Raw genomic sequence first — 16,671 nt, forward strand, 5'->3', positions numbered from 1 at the left:
ACATTGCAACGCTTTCTTCTCACCACTCTTCACTTGCTTAGAAGCCATGGTTAACTGCAAAAGCACACAAAATACTGTAGAGCACAAAGAATTCACAGGTAAAGCACGCACTTCTGACTGAGAACAATGAACAGGGAGAGGCTGAACACGTGCTTAAATACAGTAATCGTTGCGTACGAACCGGAAGGGAAATGAAATACAGCACAAAGACTTCACAGCGAAAGCACGCATGCACGCACGTCTGACCGAGAACAATGCAACAAGTGCGGAAATCATCGGTGCGCACAAACCGAAAGGGAAACTGGCTTGTTTGTATACCGAGTGTGTGGTCATGAACTGAGGCAAAAGTTTGGCGAACGTTTTGGTCGTAAACCGAGTTGTACGTGTACCGAGACATTTGTGAACCGTGGTTCCACTGTATATCTATACATATTAATAAAAGGCAAAGCCCTCACTGACTGACTGACTGACTGACTGACTCATCACTAATTCTCGAACTTCCCGTGTAGGTGGAAGGCTGAAATTTGGCAGGCTCATTCCTTACAGCTTACTTACAAAAGTTAGGCAGGTTTCATTTCGAAATTCTACGCGTAATGGTCATAACTGGAACATGTTTTTTGTCCATATACTCTAATGGAGGAGGCGGAGTCACGTATCGCGTCATCACGCCTCCTACGTAATCACGTGAACTAAAAACAAGGAAGAGATTTACAGCACAAGTCAAACGCGGGAACGAAGGTAAATGACGTTAATTTTTGAGTGTCTTTTAATACTGTGTAAGCATACATATTAACACATGTGCAATTAAACGTGTGCATTTACGGGGTGATTTCTCAGGCTTAAAAGCTCGCCTTTTATCAAACGCGGGAACAAAGTTAAATGACGTTGTTCACTGTCTTTTAATACTGTGTAAGCATACATATTAACACATGTGCAATTAAACGTGTGCATTTACGGGGTGATTTCTCAGGCTTAAAAGCTCGCCTTTTACTAAAAAGGTAAATGCAAAACTATTTTCAATCATTCTATGATCTGCTTCTCACAACTGAAGGCACCGTGGCTGATGTTACGTCACTTGATGGCCAACCATAAGCGTTACCTGGTAGGTAACCAGCCACTCACTTCACTCCCTTACGGGAATCGAACCTCTGAGGTTTTCTTTTGTTCTTAATTAAAATTTAAAAGCAATACTTCACCGCTGCAAAGCCCCTCTAGCGCTGACGTCCGAGGTTCAATTACCGTAAGCGAGTGCAGTGAGTGTGTACGCCTGATGAGCCAAGAATAAGGGGGAAAGACGTGTCGCGTACTCTTTGCATTATTTGACAGTAAACTATTTTCAACCATTCTATGATCTGCTTCTCACAACTGAAGGCACCGTGGCTGATGTTACCTCACTTGCTGGCCAACAATAAGCGTTACCTGGTAGGTAACCAGCCACTCACTTCACTCCCTTATGGGAATCGAACCTCGGACGTCAGCGCTACAGGCAAAGCCCCTAAAATTGCGCCACGGCGTGTGGTTCGTTTATTTGACAACATGTAGATCGGGGTAATTACATTCCACGCCACGGCGTGTGGTTCGTTTATTTGATAACATGTAGATCGGGGTAATTACATTCACGGCATTCGTAGTCTGATTCACAATCTGATTGTATGGGTGGTTACCTACCAGGTAACGCTTATAGTTGGCCACCAAGTCAGGTCGAAGTGATCACTCGAGTGAAGGCAGCTTCACAAAAAAACAGATCCTTAACAAACTGTTATTAGTAAATTTTCCCTCAATTTAAAAAGGTTTTGTTTTCTTCTTAATAAAAATTTAAAAGCGGTACTTCGCCGGTGCGAAGCGCGTGGATTTGACCGACTGACACATACAGACATATTCATGAGTGCAGGTACTTCGGAAAGAAAGCACCGTGTAAACCTAAAGTTTAAATTAAGTTCATAGACCTACAAAAGGTTGCCATTCATTTGAGGCAAGATTGTTTTTCTTCTGTACAACTATACGTTGCATTCTCAAGAGTGTGCTTGCACGGCTTCGGATATAGATATATATATATGTATGTATGTCTATATATAAATATGTAAGCTTATAAGTACTGCCTTACTTCTCTTTAAGAAAGGAAGATGTAATGATACTTGATTTAAACGATTCCATGTCTTGGTGGGTTTGCTTAGCTTATTGTCAATATCTTTACACCTTTTTTTAAGACTTATTGACTGAAACGGGCTTTCACGAAAAAAGTTAGGGCTTTGCTACAGGATACACCCTCCACAAGTTAAGCAAGTAAAAATAAAATATATATTTCTGTTTTATTTAAACCTTTTAAGTTCGTATGCATAGCCCCATTTGGCTGTTTAATTTTTTTTTTTTCTTTCTTCAGTAATATTTAATCTCCTTAAAGAAAAAGAACATATCCATTTTACTTTTTTTGTATCTCTTTAGTAATATTTTAGTGTAAAAGGATAACCAGTATTTAAACCTTTTATGTTACTTTATAAATTTATTTTACACAATGTTGAAAAATTAATAAGAAAGCTACATATTTTGGCAGCTGCTGCTTTAATTTTCAATGAAATGAAAAAAGCTCTCCAAGAGAAAACGTCAATGAAGAAGAAACAGTTTGCACTATCTAAAAAGGAGAAACCCTCATTTATAAAAGTTTGCTGCAGATGACTTAACTGAAAATAAATGAATAGTTCCTATGTGTATAATACATATTTATCTATTTTACTTATGCCTTTATTCCAGCAACTTGCAACATCTGAGGTACAATTTGTTACATTACTTTTGTTTTTTGCAGCACAGGCAGGTGAAGTGACTTCCTCAGGGTCACACAGTGGTGTCAGTACCAGGATTTGAACTGACAAGCTCCGGGTTTACTGAAATATTACTGAAGAAAGAAAAAAAAACGAAAACGGGCAAATAGGGCTATGCATACAAACGTCCATCCATCCATTATCCAACCCGCTATATCCTAAATACAGGAGCCAATAAGTAGATATGTATATATATATATATATATATATATATATATATATATATATATATATATATATATATGGTTGAAATAGTTTACTATCAAATAAATGCAAAGAGTATGCGACACGTGTTTCGCCCTCATTCTGGGCTCATCAGGCGTACAAACTCCACTGCACTCCTGACGTCCGAGGTTCGATTCCCGAGAGGGAGTGCAGTGGAGTTTGTACGCCTGATGAGCCCAGAATGAGGGCGAAACACGTGTCGCATACTCTTTGCATTTATTTGACAGTAAACTATTTCAACTATTCTATGATCTGCTCCTCACAAACTGAGGGCACCGCGGCGGATGTTAGCAGATTGCTGGCCAACCACAAGCGTTACCTGGTAGGTAACCACCCATACAATCAGATTGTGACACAGACTTCGAATGCCGTGAATATATATATATATATATATATATATATATATATATATATATATATATGTGAATGTATGTATGTATATATGTATGTCTATATTTATATCTATATATATGTAGATATGTAAATTTGTATATGTATATATATATATATGTATATGTAGATATGTGTATATGTAGATATGTATATATATGTATATATATAGTTACATAACCTCTTTAACACACTACTTCTCCGCTGCGAAACGCGGGTATTTTGCTATATGTAGATATGTATATATATGCATATATGTATATGTATATATATATGTTTACATAACCTCTTTAACACACTACTTCTCCGCTACGAAGCGCGGGTATTTTGATATATATATATATATATATATATATATATATATATATGACAGCAACACTCATAACAATAACACAATTACATATATATATATATATATATATATATATGTAGATATGTATATATATATGTGTCAATCTATCTATGTATGTATGTCTAGATATATATATATATATATATATATATATATATATATGTAGATATATATATGTAGATATGTATATATATGTGTATATATACGTAGATGTGTATATATGTAGATATGTAAATATTTATGTATATATATGTGTCTGTGTGTGTGTATATATATATATATATATACATGTATATATATGTATATATATATATATGTATATATATATGTGTGTGTGTGTATGTATATGTGTGTGTTTATGTATGTGTGTATATATATGTTGATATGTGTTTGTATATATATGTATATATGTGGATGTGTATATGTATATATATATGTAGATATGTGTATATGTAGATATGTATATGTATACATATGTTTATGTGTGTGTGTGTGTGTATATTATTATATATATAAAAGACAGCAACACTCATAACAATGACAACACAATTACATTGACAATCATGTTACGTTATTTTTAAAATGTTTCCTTTTTTTTTTCATAACCTCTTTAACACACTACTTCTCCGCTGCGAAGCGCGGGTATTTTGCTAGTATATATATATACTAGAGGGCTTCGCCCCCTGCTCGCTTCACTCACCAACCCCTTCCCCCCCCCCCCGCCAACACTATGAGCCATTGTGAAGAGGGGGGCTGAACGCACCCCAAGGAGACACGGTCGCTCCTCTGAAACCCCACTTAAACAGCGATACAATGGGAAACAAATATATATATTTTTTTAACCTCCTCTTTGCTCGATTAGCTGCTGGCTTGCTGCTGCTGCCATGCCACATGATCTGCATTTCGTGCAGCACTTTGAACATTTAAAAGCCTGTACAGCACCTGTCCTTTTGTCTCACTGCCTTGTCTCTCTTCTCCCCTAGACATCCTCAGACACTATGTGATCTCTTTTTGCTGTTCCGTTATTTCCCCAAATAATATTTTCTGTTTGTTTGTGCTAATGCGATCTTTACTCACATTTTTTTGAGACTTTCAAATTTTCCTACTTCCATTATCTCTAACCTGCTCTGCATGTGTATCACGGGACTTGCTTCCAAAAGTTGAGAGTATGACGTGACTTAACCATCTTGTGGGACGTGAAAGTGTCTGTCTCTCTTCAAAAGATCACATCTCGTCACAGGAAAAAAGTCTTTTCTCGTTTTTATAATATATATATAAATAGGTAACCTCACACAATCATTTATTTGGAAAAGGCAATTAAAACACCACTTAAATGTAAATAAAACAACATCTATAGGTTTTAATCATTAATTGCACTGCAGCTTTTTTTTACTGTTAAACGTTTACAATATTTATACAGGTGTATTTGTTTCAGCTAGACATTCATAACTCTTGAGGTGCAATTATAAAAATGGATTACCATTTTAATAATGCAGTACTTGTTTCTTACCAAAACGTATACTGTATGACACACACATTACACAGGTTTACACGCAAAATATACATTTTTTTTGTTAAAATAACAACACTATTCTTAACTAAGCAGCAATTTCAAATTCATCTTTATCTTTTCTTTTTCCATTTGAAAAGCCGAGTGACTTAAAACAAGCTCACGGTCCAAATTCACATGGTATCCGTTTTAATTACAGGACAAAATAAAAAGGTTTGAATTCATTAAAGTAGCTTTTCTTGCTGTTAGTTTAACTGCACATGATAACTTCTCTGATTCCTTTTTCTCAGTTTATTACTCAACATTGTTTAGCGTAAAGTCTAATATCCTAATCGTTTCGCGGTCTCTTCTAAGACAATCCTTGACTTGCTTTGTCGACACTGCAGGACACACGCTGGCTCAGGTATTGTAAAGGAGCGCTGCAATTAAATTACCGTAAAGCCTAGAAAAGCATGGGCTGGAAAAATCATTTTTTTGCAATCGTCCAATTTACCGATTACTGATGGAGTCTTTTTTAGTGAAAATTGGCCGCTGTATCTCTAATATTCCCAGTTCTTGTGGTTTAAAATGGGTTTCAGGGGACCGAAGTCCAAACATGAAAACAAACGTCTTACCTTACCATGCACACCATGACCATTATTGAGTATTGCTCTGTGTCTTGAAAATGCATTCATATTGTATGCAGCATATTCGTGTCATATTAGGAATGGAAAAAATTGAAACATTTTTGTGAACTTCAGCCATTTTAAAAGAAGACCAGTTGTACACTTCACCTAATTGCTCGTCTACCGCAGTGGCATTCTTTCAGCCCCAGGGGCATGTTTTTATTCTAGTATATCATTTTTATATTGTTTTTTTTTTTTTTATCCCCCAGTGCTGTTTTTGAACTGCTGTCTCTGTTTTGTAGACAATAATCACTTACAGTGTCTTCAGTATGTGTGGTGAAAAAAATCATAAACCAATCCGGACAACTGTTGGCACTCCCGTTATTTCAGTAATGGAGTCTAGAAGGCATTTGCAACAGGATATTGCTGCAGGACTGGACATGGGACAGCATCAACAGCAGTGTTTAATAATGTTTATTAAAAGTAATTCAATGTTGATTTAAAATTGCTACAAATCACAGCCCAGAACTACCTCATCATATTATGGGCTTGATTAAATGTCTACCAAGAAGAAGCACTGAAAGTGATTAATTAGTTTTACTCACTTAAACAAGTCATCCTTGGTTGTTCTTTTATTATCGTATCCTCAGTAACTGCGACTCAGCATGCGCTATAAAATATGAGAATTGATCTGTGCTTTCATTTGTTTCATTGTTTATCATGTATGCAAGTTAAACACCACAGAAAGTACCAAATATTTCAAAATCCAAGGCTTTTATAGAAAATGCAATTTGGTGCAATCAATTTAGATTTCTTATCATGTGTTTAAAGTATAATGGAACTCTTTTATGTGCACACATAACCAACACACACCACACTGCCACTTGGCATGACTTTCACTCTTTAGGCTGTGCAAAATATAACAACAGAGAATGTAACAGGCCAAAAGTAACCCCTGCTGCAGTCTCCCAGCCCTGTGGTTCAAGAGTGTCATATGTAAAATCACTGGGAATGACATGACAATGTTATTTGAAAGATGCACGGGGTAATCGGCACACAGATGGCATTGGTTTCCATATGGACAAGTAAAAGATGGCACAGAGTAGACGAGAGGGTAAACCACAGGTGAAGCGCACAGTGCTGGAAGGTGGCACGCTAACGGACATGGCAGACCTGACAATGTATGAAAATGTGACAATTAATAGTCATTGTTCTTTGCTTGATACTGACATGCACCCGAGATTGCTTTGTGTTTGTAGCTGGTAGGACTGATGCAATAATATGGAATTTGACCAAATACGAGGCGCTATCTGCTGTTGAACCACTGGCTCTCAGTGATTTACTATGTGCACAGTTATGATTGGTGTTTTTCATTCATTTTTTGTGCTTTGTCCAGAATGGATTCTGCACCCATGGGGCTCAGCCAGGCACAGCGCAAAGAGGCAACGTGGGTCCCCCTCCCCATGGGCTCATCACCTATGGGATGGGCCAAGGAGGTCGAGTGCAGTGTGAGTTGGGTGGTGGCTTGGCGGTCCGATCCTCGGCTACAGAAGCTGGCTCTTGTGATGTGGAATGTCACCTCTCTGAAGGGGAAGGAGCCTGAGCTAGTGTGCGAGTTTGAGAGGTTCCGGCTAGATATAGTCGGGCTCGCCTCGACGCACAGCTTGGACTCTGGAACCAATCTCCACGAGAGGGGCTGGACTCTGTACCACTCTGGAGTTGCCCCCAGTGAGAGGTGCAGAGATGGTGTGGGTATACTTATTGCCCCCCGACTTGGAGCCTGTACATTGGGGTTTACCCCGGTGGACGAGAGGGTAGCCTCCCTCCGCCTTCGGGTGGGGGGACGGGTCCTAACTGTTGTTTGTACGTATGCACCGAACAGCAGTTCGGAGTACCCACCCTTTTTGGAGTCCCTGGAGAGGGTGCTAGAGGGCATACCTTCTGGGGACTCCCTCGTACTGTTGGGAGACTTCAGTGCTCACGTGGGCAATGACAGTGAGACCTGGAAGGGCGTGATTGGGAGGAATGGCCCCCCCGATCTGAACCCAAGCGGTGTTTTGTTATTGGACTTCTGTGCTCGTCACGGATTGTCCATAACGAACACTATGTTCAAGCATAGGGGTGTTCATATGTGCACTTGGCACCAGGACACCCTAGGCCTCAGTTCGATGATCGACTTTGTCGTCGTGTTGTCGGACTTGTGGCCACATGTCTTGGACACTCGGGTGAAGAGAGGGGCGGAGCTGTCAACTGATCACCACCTGGTGGTGAGTAGGCTTCGATGGTGGGGGAGGATGTCGGTCAGGCCTGGTAGGCCCAAACGTATTGTGAGGGTCTGCTGGGAACATCTGGCAGAGTCCCCTGTCAGAATTAGCTTCAACTCCCACCTCCGGCAGAACTTCGACCACGTTCCGAGGGAGGTGGGGGGCATTGAGTCCGAATGGCTATGTTCCGTGCCTCTATTGTTGAGGCGGCTGACCGGAGCTGGGGCCGTAAGGTTGTCGGTGCCTGTTGTGGCGGCAATCCCCGAACCCGTTGGTGGACACCGGCGGTGAAGGATGCCGTCAAGCTGAAGAAGGAGTCCTACAGGACCCTTTTGTCCTGTGGGACTCTGGAGGCAGCTAATAGGTACCGGCAGGCCAAGCAGAATGCAGCTTCGGTGGTTGCTGAGGCAAAAACTCGGGCATGGGAGGAGTTTGGGGAGGCCATGGAGAACGACTTTTGGATGACTTCGAGGAGATTCTGGTCCACCGTCCGGCGTCTCAGGAGGGGGAAGCAGTGCAGTGTCAACACTGTATATGGTGGAGATGGTGCGCTGTTGACCTCGACTCGGGACGTTGTGGATCGGTGGGGGGAGTACTTTGAGGACCTCCTCAATCCCAATAACATGCCTTCCAATGAGGAAGCAGAGCCTGGGGTCTCGGAGGTGGGCTCCCCCATCTCTGGGACTGAGGCCACCGAGGTGGTCAAAAAACTCCTTGGTGGCAGGGCCCCGGGGGTGGATGAGATACGCCCGGAGTTCCTCAAGGCTCTGGATGTTGTAGGGCTGTCTTGGTTGACACGTCTCTGCAACATCGCATGGACATCAGGGACAGTGCCTCTGGATTGGCAGACCGGGGTGGTGGTCTCCCTCTTTAAGAAAGGAGACCGGAGGGTGTGTTCCAACTACAGAGGGATCACACTCCTCAGCCTCCCTGGAAAAGTCTATTCGGGGGTTCTGGAGAGGAGGGTCCGTCGGATAGTCGAGCCTTGGATTCAGGAGGAACAGTGTGGTTTTTGTCCTGGTCGCGGAACAGTGGACCAGCTCTACACCCTTAGCAGAGTCCTGGAGGGTGCATGGGAGTTTGCCCAACCAGTCTACATGTGTTTTGTGGACTTGGAAAAGGCGTTCGACCGTGTCCCTCGGGGAATCCTGTGGGGGGTACTCCGAGAGTATGGGGTACCGGACCCCCTGATAAAGGGTTGTTCAGTCCCTGTACGCATTGGTCCGCATTGCCGGCAGTAAGTCGAACCCGTTTCCAGTGAGAGTTGGACTCCGCCAGGGCTGTCCTTTGTTACCAATTCTGTTCATAACTTTTATGGACAGAATTTCTAGGCGCAGCCAGGGCGTTGAGGGGGTCCGGTTTGGTGGACTCAGGATTGGGTCACTGCTTTTTGCAGATGATGTTGTCCTGTTTGCTTCATCAGGCCGTGATCTTCAGCTTTCTCTGGATCGGTTCGCAGCTGAGTGTGAAGTGGCTGAGATGGGAATCAGCACCTCCAAATCCGAGACCATCGTCCTCAGCCGGAAAAGGGTGGAGTGCCCTCTCAGGGTTGGTAGAAAGATCCTGCCCCAAGTGGAGGAGTTCAAGTATCTCGGGATCTTGTTCACGAGTGAGGGAAGAATGGAGCGTGAGATCGACAGGCGGATCGGTGCGGCATCCGCAGTAATGCGGGTTCTGCATCGGTCTGTCGTGGTGAAAAAGGAGCTGAGCCACAAGGCAAAGCTCTCAATTTACCAGTCGATCTATGTTCCTACCCTCACCTATGGTCATGAGCTATGGATAGTGACCGAAAGAACGAGATCGCGAATACAAGCGGCTGAAATGAGTTTCCTCCGCAGGGTGTCTGGGCTCTCCCTTAAAGATAAGGTGAGAAGCTTGGCCATCCGTGAGGGGCTCAGAGTAGAGCCGCTGCTCCTCCGCATCGAGAGGAGTCAGATGAGGTGGCTCGGGCATCTGATCAGGATGCCTCCTGGACGCCTCCCTGGTGAGGTGTTCCAGGCATGTCTAACCAGGAGGAGGCCCAGAGGAAGACCCAGGACACGCTGGAGGGACTATGTCTCCCGGCTGGCCTGAGAACACTTCGGGATTCTCCCGGAAGAGCTAGAAGAAGTGGCCGGGGAGAGGGAAGTCTGGGCATCTCTGCTCAAGCTGTTGCCCCCGCGACCCGACCTCGGATAAGCGGAAGAGGATGGATGGATGGATGGATTCTGATTATCTATGTGTCTTTTCTGGGCTTCTCTTGGCTTTTTTTTATTACTTTTGAAACTCAAGTATTCTGATATTGATGTCAAATTTGATGTTTCAGGACATTTTTGAAAAACTTTAAAATTTATTAGCATTATGTCACTCTGCCATTATGTTAATCCTATCATTGTGATGCAGATTCCAGGTGCCAGGGGCTTGGCATCAAAAGTCATAACATCAAGGGGCTAAAAGATCATCTCGGTGGGCATTTTGTATACGAGTTTACAGATAAATCTCACATTCAACTTTATGCCTTCCCAGTTTTTGATCTTTTGTCCTCAGTTTTGACTTCTGATTTTTTATTTTTTTGCACTTTCTTTGAATGATAAGATTGACTTTCAGTTCTGACCTTGGCTTTTTTTTCAATTATGAATTTCTCCTTGTTCTTTACATAAAAGTATTGCTGTCTTCCTGCAGGGCAGTACAGTGCACCAGCATTGCATATACAAAAATAGGATTTGAGTATGCAGGGCATTGGGGGAATATGATTTGAAGTAATTTCTAGGCATACTGACAGTTCTGCCGCTATATCACACACTTAGAACACTTTTGGGCAGAGCATCATTTGTTGCAAGAAAGCAGAGTAGGAGAGACAAAGGGAGGAAAATACGCAGCCAGAGGCAATGGTAAGACTCGGTGCAACAGCGACCACAGAGAGCAGAACATTAAACAGGAAATGTATTCTTACCTCGAGAAAGATTAAGAATCTGTGATAAAATGTATCACTTCCAGTTTACTTTTGTTGTCACAAGCATACCTCAGAATCGCTGAAAGTATGTATCCTGAATAGAAACCTTTGCCACTTCAAAGTGGACATATCTGGTAGATTTAAAAGCTTTTGTTTTCACATTTGGACCCCTGCTCCTTGAGCTCCATTTTAAAATGAAAGGATAGGCTTGGTATTTTTTAAGTTAAAATATGCTTCACTTTAGAATACAATTTATATGGCAAATTTATAAGTTTATATATATTTACATATTTATATATGTGAATTTCCCCTTGGTATCTATCTATCTATCTATCTATCTATCTATCTATCTATCTATCTGTATATACCATGATTATCAAGAAATAACTTTGACTTAAAAAATACCAAACTTGTTCTTTAAGAAACTGCATGACAACTGGTCATATTTATCCAACTTTTTTTAAAGGAGAAATATAAATACAGTATATAAGCCACATACATTGTGTCTGTACAATTACTGGAAAGCAGTAGAAATAAATCTTCTGAGAGGGAACACAAGCTTGACATGTATATGCTAAATCACAGCTTCAGTCCAATATGGAATACTTTTAGGACTTGTGAAGCAAACTGCTTTGTCATTAATGTCATTTATTTGTCATTTATTCAAATGTTGTAAGACTACTCAACAACAACTCATACTGACAAGTACATCAATATTTCATATTATATATATATATATATATATATATATACTGCTCAAAAAAATTAAAGGAACACTTTTTAATCAGAGTTTCGCATCAACTCAGCTAAACTTCTGGGCTATCGATCTTGTCAGTTAAGTAGCAGAGGGGGTTGTTAATTAGTTTCAGCTGCTTTGGTTTACTAGAGGGGCAACAATGAGACGACCCCCGAAAAAGGAATGGTTTAACATGTGGAGGCCACTGACTTTTCTGACTTTTTTCACTAGTTTTTCATTTGGCTACGGTCAGTGTCACTACTGGTAGCATGACGCGATGCCTGGACCCTACAGATGTTGCACAGGTAGGCCAACTTCTCCAGGATGGCATATCAATACGTGTCATTGCCAGAAGGTTTGCTGTGTCACCCAGCACAGTCTCAAGGGCATGGAGGAGACTCCAGAAGACAGGCAGTTACTCTAGGAGAGCTGCACAGGGCCATAGAAGGTCCTTAACCTATTAGCAGGACCAGTACCTGCTCCTTTGGGCAAGGAGGAACAGGATGAGCACTGCCAGAGCCCTACAAAATGACCTCCTGCAGGACACTGGTGTGAATGTCTCTGACCAAACAATCAGAAACAGATTTCATGAGGGTGGCCTGTGGGCCTGATGTCCTGTAGTGGGCCCTGTGCTCACTGCCCGACACCGTGGAGCTTGACTAGCATTTGCCATAGAATACTAGAATTGGCAGGTCCACCACTGGCGTCCTGTGTTTTTCACAGATGAGAGCAGGTTCACCCTGAGCACATGTGACAGGCGTGAAAGGGTCTGGAGAAGCTGTGGAGAACTTTATGCTGCCTGTAACATCGTTCAGCATGACCGGTTTGGTAGTGAGTCAGTGATGGTCAGTGGAGGCATATCCATGGAGGGACACACAGACCTCTACAGGCTAGACAACAGCACCTTGACTGCCATTAGGTATTGGGATGAAATCCTTGGACCCATTGTCAGACCCTATGCTGGTGCAGTGGGTCCTGGGCTCCTCTTGGTGCACGACAATGTCCAGCCTCGTGGTGAGAGTGTGCAGGCAGTTCCTAGAGGATGAAGGAATTGATACCATTGACTGGCCCCCATGCTTGCCTAACCTCAGGGATATTATGTTTTGGTCCATCTGATGCCAGCAGGTTGCACCTCAGACTGTCCAGGAGCTCAGTGATGCCCTGGTCCAGATCTGGGCGGAGATCCCCCAGGACACCATCCGTCGTCTCATTAGGAGCAGGCCCCGATGTTGTCAGGCATGCATACAAGCACATGGAGGCCATACAAACTACTTAGTACGATTCTGAGTTACTGCAATGAAATTTCAGCAAAATGTACTAGCCTGCCGCATCATTTTTTCATTTGAATTCAGCCCTCTGTAGGTTGAGAATTTTCATTTCCATCAAACAATGTAGCATCCTTTCATTCCTAACACATTACCCAGTCCATATCAGCATAGATATCCAGCAGGATTTTTTTCCCATTGAAATCTGATGTATTTTCCAAGTGTTCCTTTAATTTTTTGAGCAGTATATAGTATATATAAATTCGTCAGGGGCTTTTAATGTATACATTTTTTAGAACTGCAGTACTGTCATTACTCTGGTGGGTCATGCAAGTAAGAATTTCACTGTACTATAGTATGTAGCCATGACAATAAATTTGATTTCAGAATGCTTTGTTAAATATGATAGATAGATATTTGTCCCCAGGAGGAATTTTGGCTTTTTACATAAGCTTATTAACTAAATACATATACACACCACAGAATGATGAAAAATAAAATTAAACACCTGCCTTGTCAGTCACAGTCTCAGTGAGGATTTATGCAGTAATATTGCTGTAGGTAGCTTTTCTTGACACACTTCTGCTAAATGATTTGTCTGAAAGTCCTCAGTATTGTGTGTCAGAGAGAGGATGTGCAGCATTGTTCATAATGACACTCAGTTTTGTTTAAATCCTCTCCTTCACCGCTACCTTCAAGGGGGTCCAGCATGTGTTCAATAACTGAACCTACCCTTTTTATTTAGCTTGTAGATGTGGTGGGTCTCTCTTGAAGTGATATTACCAGCCCAGTACATCATAGCATAGAATACTGCACAGGCCATCACAGAATTATAGAAGATTTGAAGGATGTCACCACTCATGTTAAAGGAACGCAGCACTCAACTAAAAACACTACCTAATATTTTTCAAATTAGTCCACATGAACACTAGCTATTATGTCAAATACAAAAGGTAATATGATTTGATAAATTGCCATACACAGTGCAAAGAAATACTCATGAAAATAAATATTTTAATAATAATGCTTGGAGAAAATAATTACTTGTAAATAGCACCTGCATTAACATATTAACAAGCTTAATAAGCCCTTAGGCAACATCAATGGCAAAGTATCATGATATGGTCAATACATTTTAGGAATTAGCGGGTCACTTTAAGTTCCTGGTGACAAGTCAGAGCAGAGTTGTTGAATGCGAGCAGGAGACACTGGCCAAATGGAAAGCAAAGCATGTGAGATAACTTCCAGCTGAATATCTTGGCATTTACACATATTAAAGGTATACTCCACCCACGAAAAATGCACATTTTTTTATGTTACTACTTTGAGTGGTTTTTAGCGATGGCTGAAAAAAAATTTTAATGTCATGGTTTGTGGAGGACAGACATACTGTTTCTTATAGCATGGGAGCCTATTGTGGCCAACAACAACAACAGCAACAATAGAAAAACATACCTTGTACATAAAAAAAATCCATCCATAATCCACATATGAAGTCATCCACTCACATGTTCACAATGTGCAAATTGCATGCATTTTTTGCTAAAATATCTTTTAAGAAAACATCTCCAGAAAATGAAAGTAGTTCACAAACAATAAGGCTGTTCATGTAGGGTCATGCTTTTGAAACAAAGACCCTCCTCTCGCCCTCATTCATTGGTCAAGAATCCTGTCTTTAATTCAAAAATGCAATCCTATGTTGTTATCACAATTCTTCATGAAAACATGAAATGAAAATTTTTTCTCCGCCATCACTACAAACTATAAAACATAAGAAATATCACTTTTGGGTGGTGTATTCCTTTAAAGCAAGCAGTAAGGTAATCTTAATTTAGAGTTTTGACTTTTCTTTTTTCTAATTGTGAGAGAGAACAATCCAACATGGTATCGATGAAGTGGTGACGTATCCTTGTTTGTTGTAATTCACCTGGTCACAAAAATAAAATTTTTAAAATGTGGTGTATACCATGTGGTTCCTTGCATGGAATATTCACTGGGACTACTGGTTTTCATTTCAACAGATTTTAATCGGGCACCTCAGTTGAACATTTTGCTACTTTCCGATTTTACCATTTGATCTTCCTTCTGATTCATGAGCCCACTGAGCCAGTTCAGGGTTGTAAGGAGCCAGAAGCCCTTGAGGTGTACCAGTCTGCCACGCACACACGTTGGCCTAATCGGGGTCACCCCTTCATCTTACATGTACAGTTCTTCAATAAAAACGCATGGACAGTGAGTGACCTGGCTGAATTCTGACCTAGTCTTGTGGAGATGCTGGTCTGGAGCACTTGCTAAACTTCAGACTGGCTGCTGTCTGTGCAGAGTTTGCTCATTTTCCCTTCATCAACTGATGGTGGTTTCCTCCCACACCCAAAAGATGAGCTGATTAAGTGTGAATAAGTGTGACTGTGTGAGTCAGTGTGTCCTACAACAATAAGCAGATTAAAAAATGGATGGATGAATTGGCTGATAAATAAGAAATTATCAGCAGGCGCACTCTGGATTGCTGGGTGGCTCGGCTTTAAGGCTTTACCAGAAGACTGGCATGTCAGTGAATGAAACAATTACTGAAAAGAAACAAACATCCAATTAATTTGAAAGGAAACCGAAGAACAGGTTTTCAGCACACAAAACCACATCTTTTACAGCAGCAGGGCCTGGCTGAAGCAGCACAGACATTTCTGTTCTAAATCAAAGGTCAGCACACAGCTCTCGCACTTGCTGGCTGGCCATCTTACTAACACTGCGGGTTTTTTTCATTGCCATCTGTTAGTAGCAAAGGTTTATATAATAGAAAGAATACTCCTGTTTATTTAATTCCACACTCACCGCATAGTGAATATTGTGTTCACAGTGCTATTTTTTCCAAAAAGATGATTTAGATACCAGTGCAGTTCTGCTGCAGTGTTTGACCAGCTACATCCTCAGAAAAAAATCACTTTTCAGTTTTGCCAGCCACTGTTCTTCCAAAATTCTAAGATTTCTACAAGGAAGAATGTCATAAAAGAAATACAGAAAGATTAGTAAGGAACTGGGAAGTACACCAATTGTCATGCTAACCTCACATTTGTCCAAAACCCTGGGTTTTAAGATTTAAATGTAATCCTGTGACTAGGGCATCCCCCGACAGTTAATTTGGCATCTTGATTCTGGGGCAGCAATTCAACTTGATTTTTTTCCCTTATAGGAAGAAACAGTGCAGACCGTGTCAATGATTTTTACTATAATAAACTAAATAAATAACCCCACACTGCTACCCCTTATTGTGTTTGATCTGTCTCTGACTGTTGGGCAGATTGTGCAAAATTCAGTGTTTTGCTTTAATTTTTGCATTGAGAATGAAGTCCCGGCCTCTCTGCCCAAATGTCTTTCTGTTTACTTTCAGTGGAATCAATGGATTATGAGAATGCTGCCTATCTGAACAGTATCAAGAAGGACAAAGGTGGGTTTGTTCTACATTTTCCAAGCTGCACTCATGTATTCTTTTGTAATTTATTGGGCCGTGAGATTCTCGAACTGTTAAGGCCGCTCAGATTCTACTAGCAATTCAGCTGGTTCTTTATGTTCAACTCATTT

At 41.2% G+C, this 16,671-nt stretch overlaps 1 protein-coding gene across 2 annotated transcripts in view; it reads left to right on the forward strand.

Annotated features, from left to right (window-relative positions):
• The window catches only part of si:dkey-183i3.6 (LAT2 domain-containing protein), a 109,950-nt gene that overhangs the window by 89,714 nt on the left and 3,565 nt on the right, over positions 1-16,671 (forward strand). For both annotated transcript variants that reach the window (XM_051930798.1, XM_051930799.1), the window contains one exon: positions 16,481-16,537. In XM_051930798.1, the coding sequence (XP_051786758.1) occupies positions 16,481-16,537 (57 nt within the window). The remainder of the gene's footprint in view (positions 1-16,480; positions 16,538-16,671) is intronic.

The sequence above is a fragment of the Erpetoichthys calabaricus genome, chromosome 8 (genome assembly GCF_900747795.2).
Source record: "Erpetoichthys calabaricus chromosome 8, fErpCal1.3, whole genome shotgun sequence".
In the NCBI taxonomy this organism is placed as follows: Eukaryota; Metazoa; Chordata; class Cladistia; order Polypteriformes; family Polypteridae; genus Erpetoichthys; species Erpetoichthys calabaricus.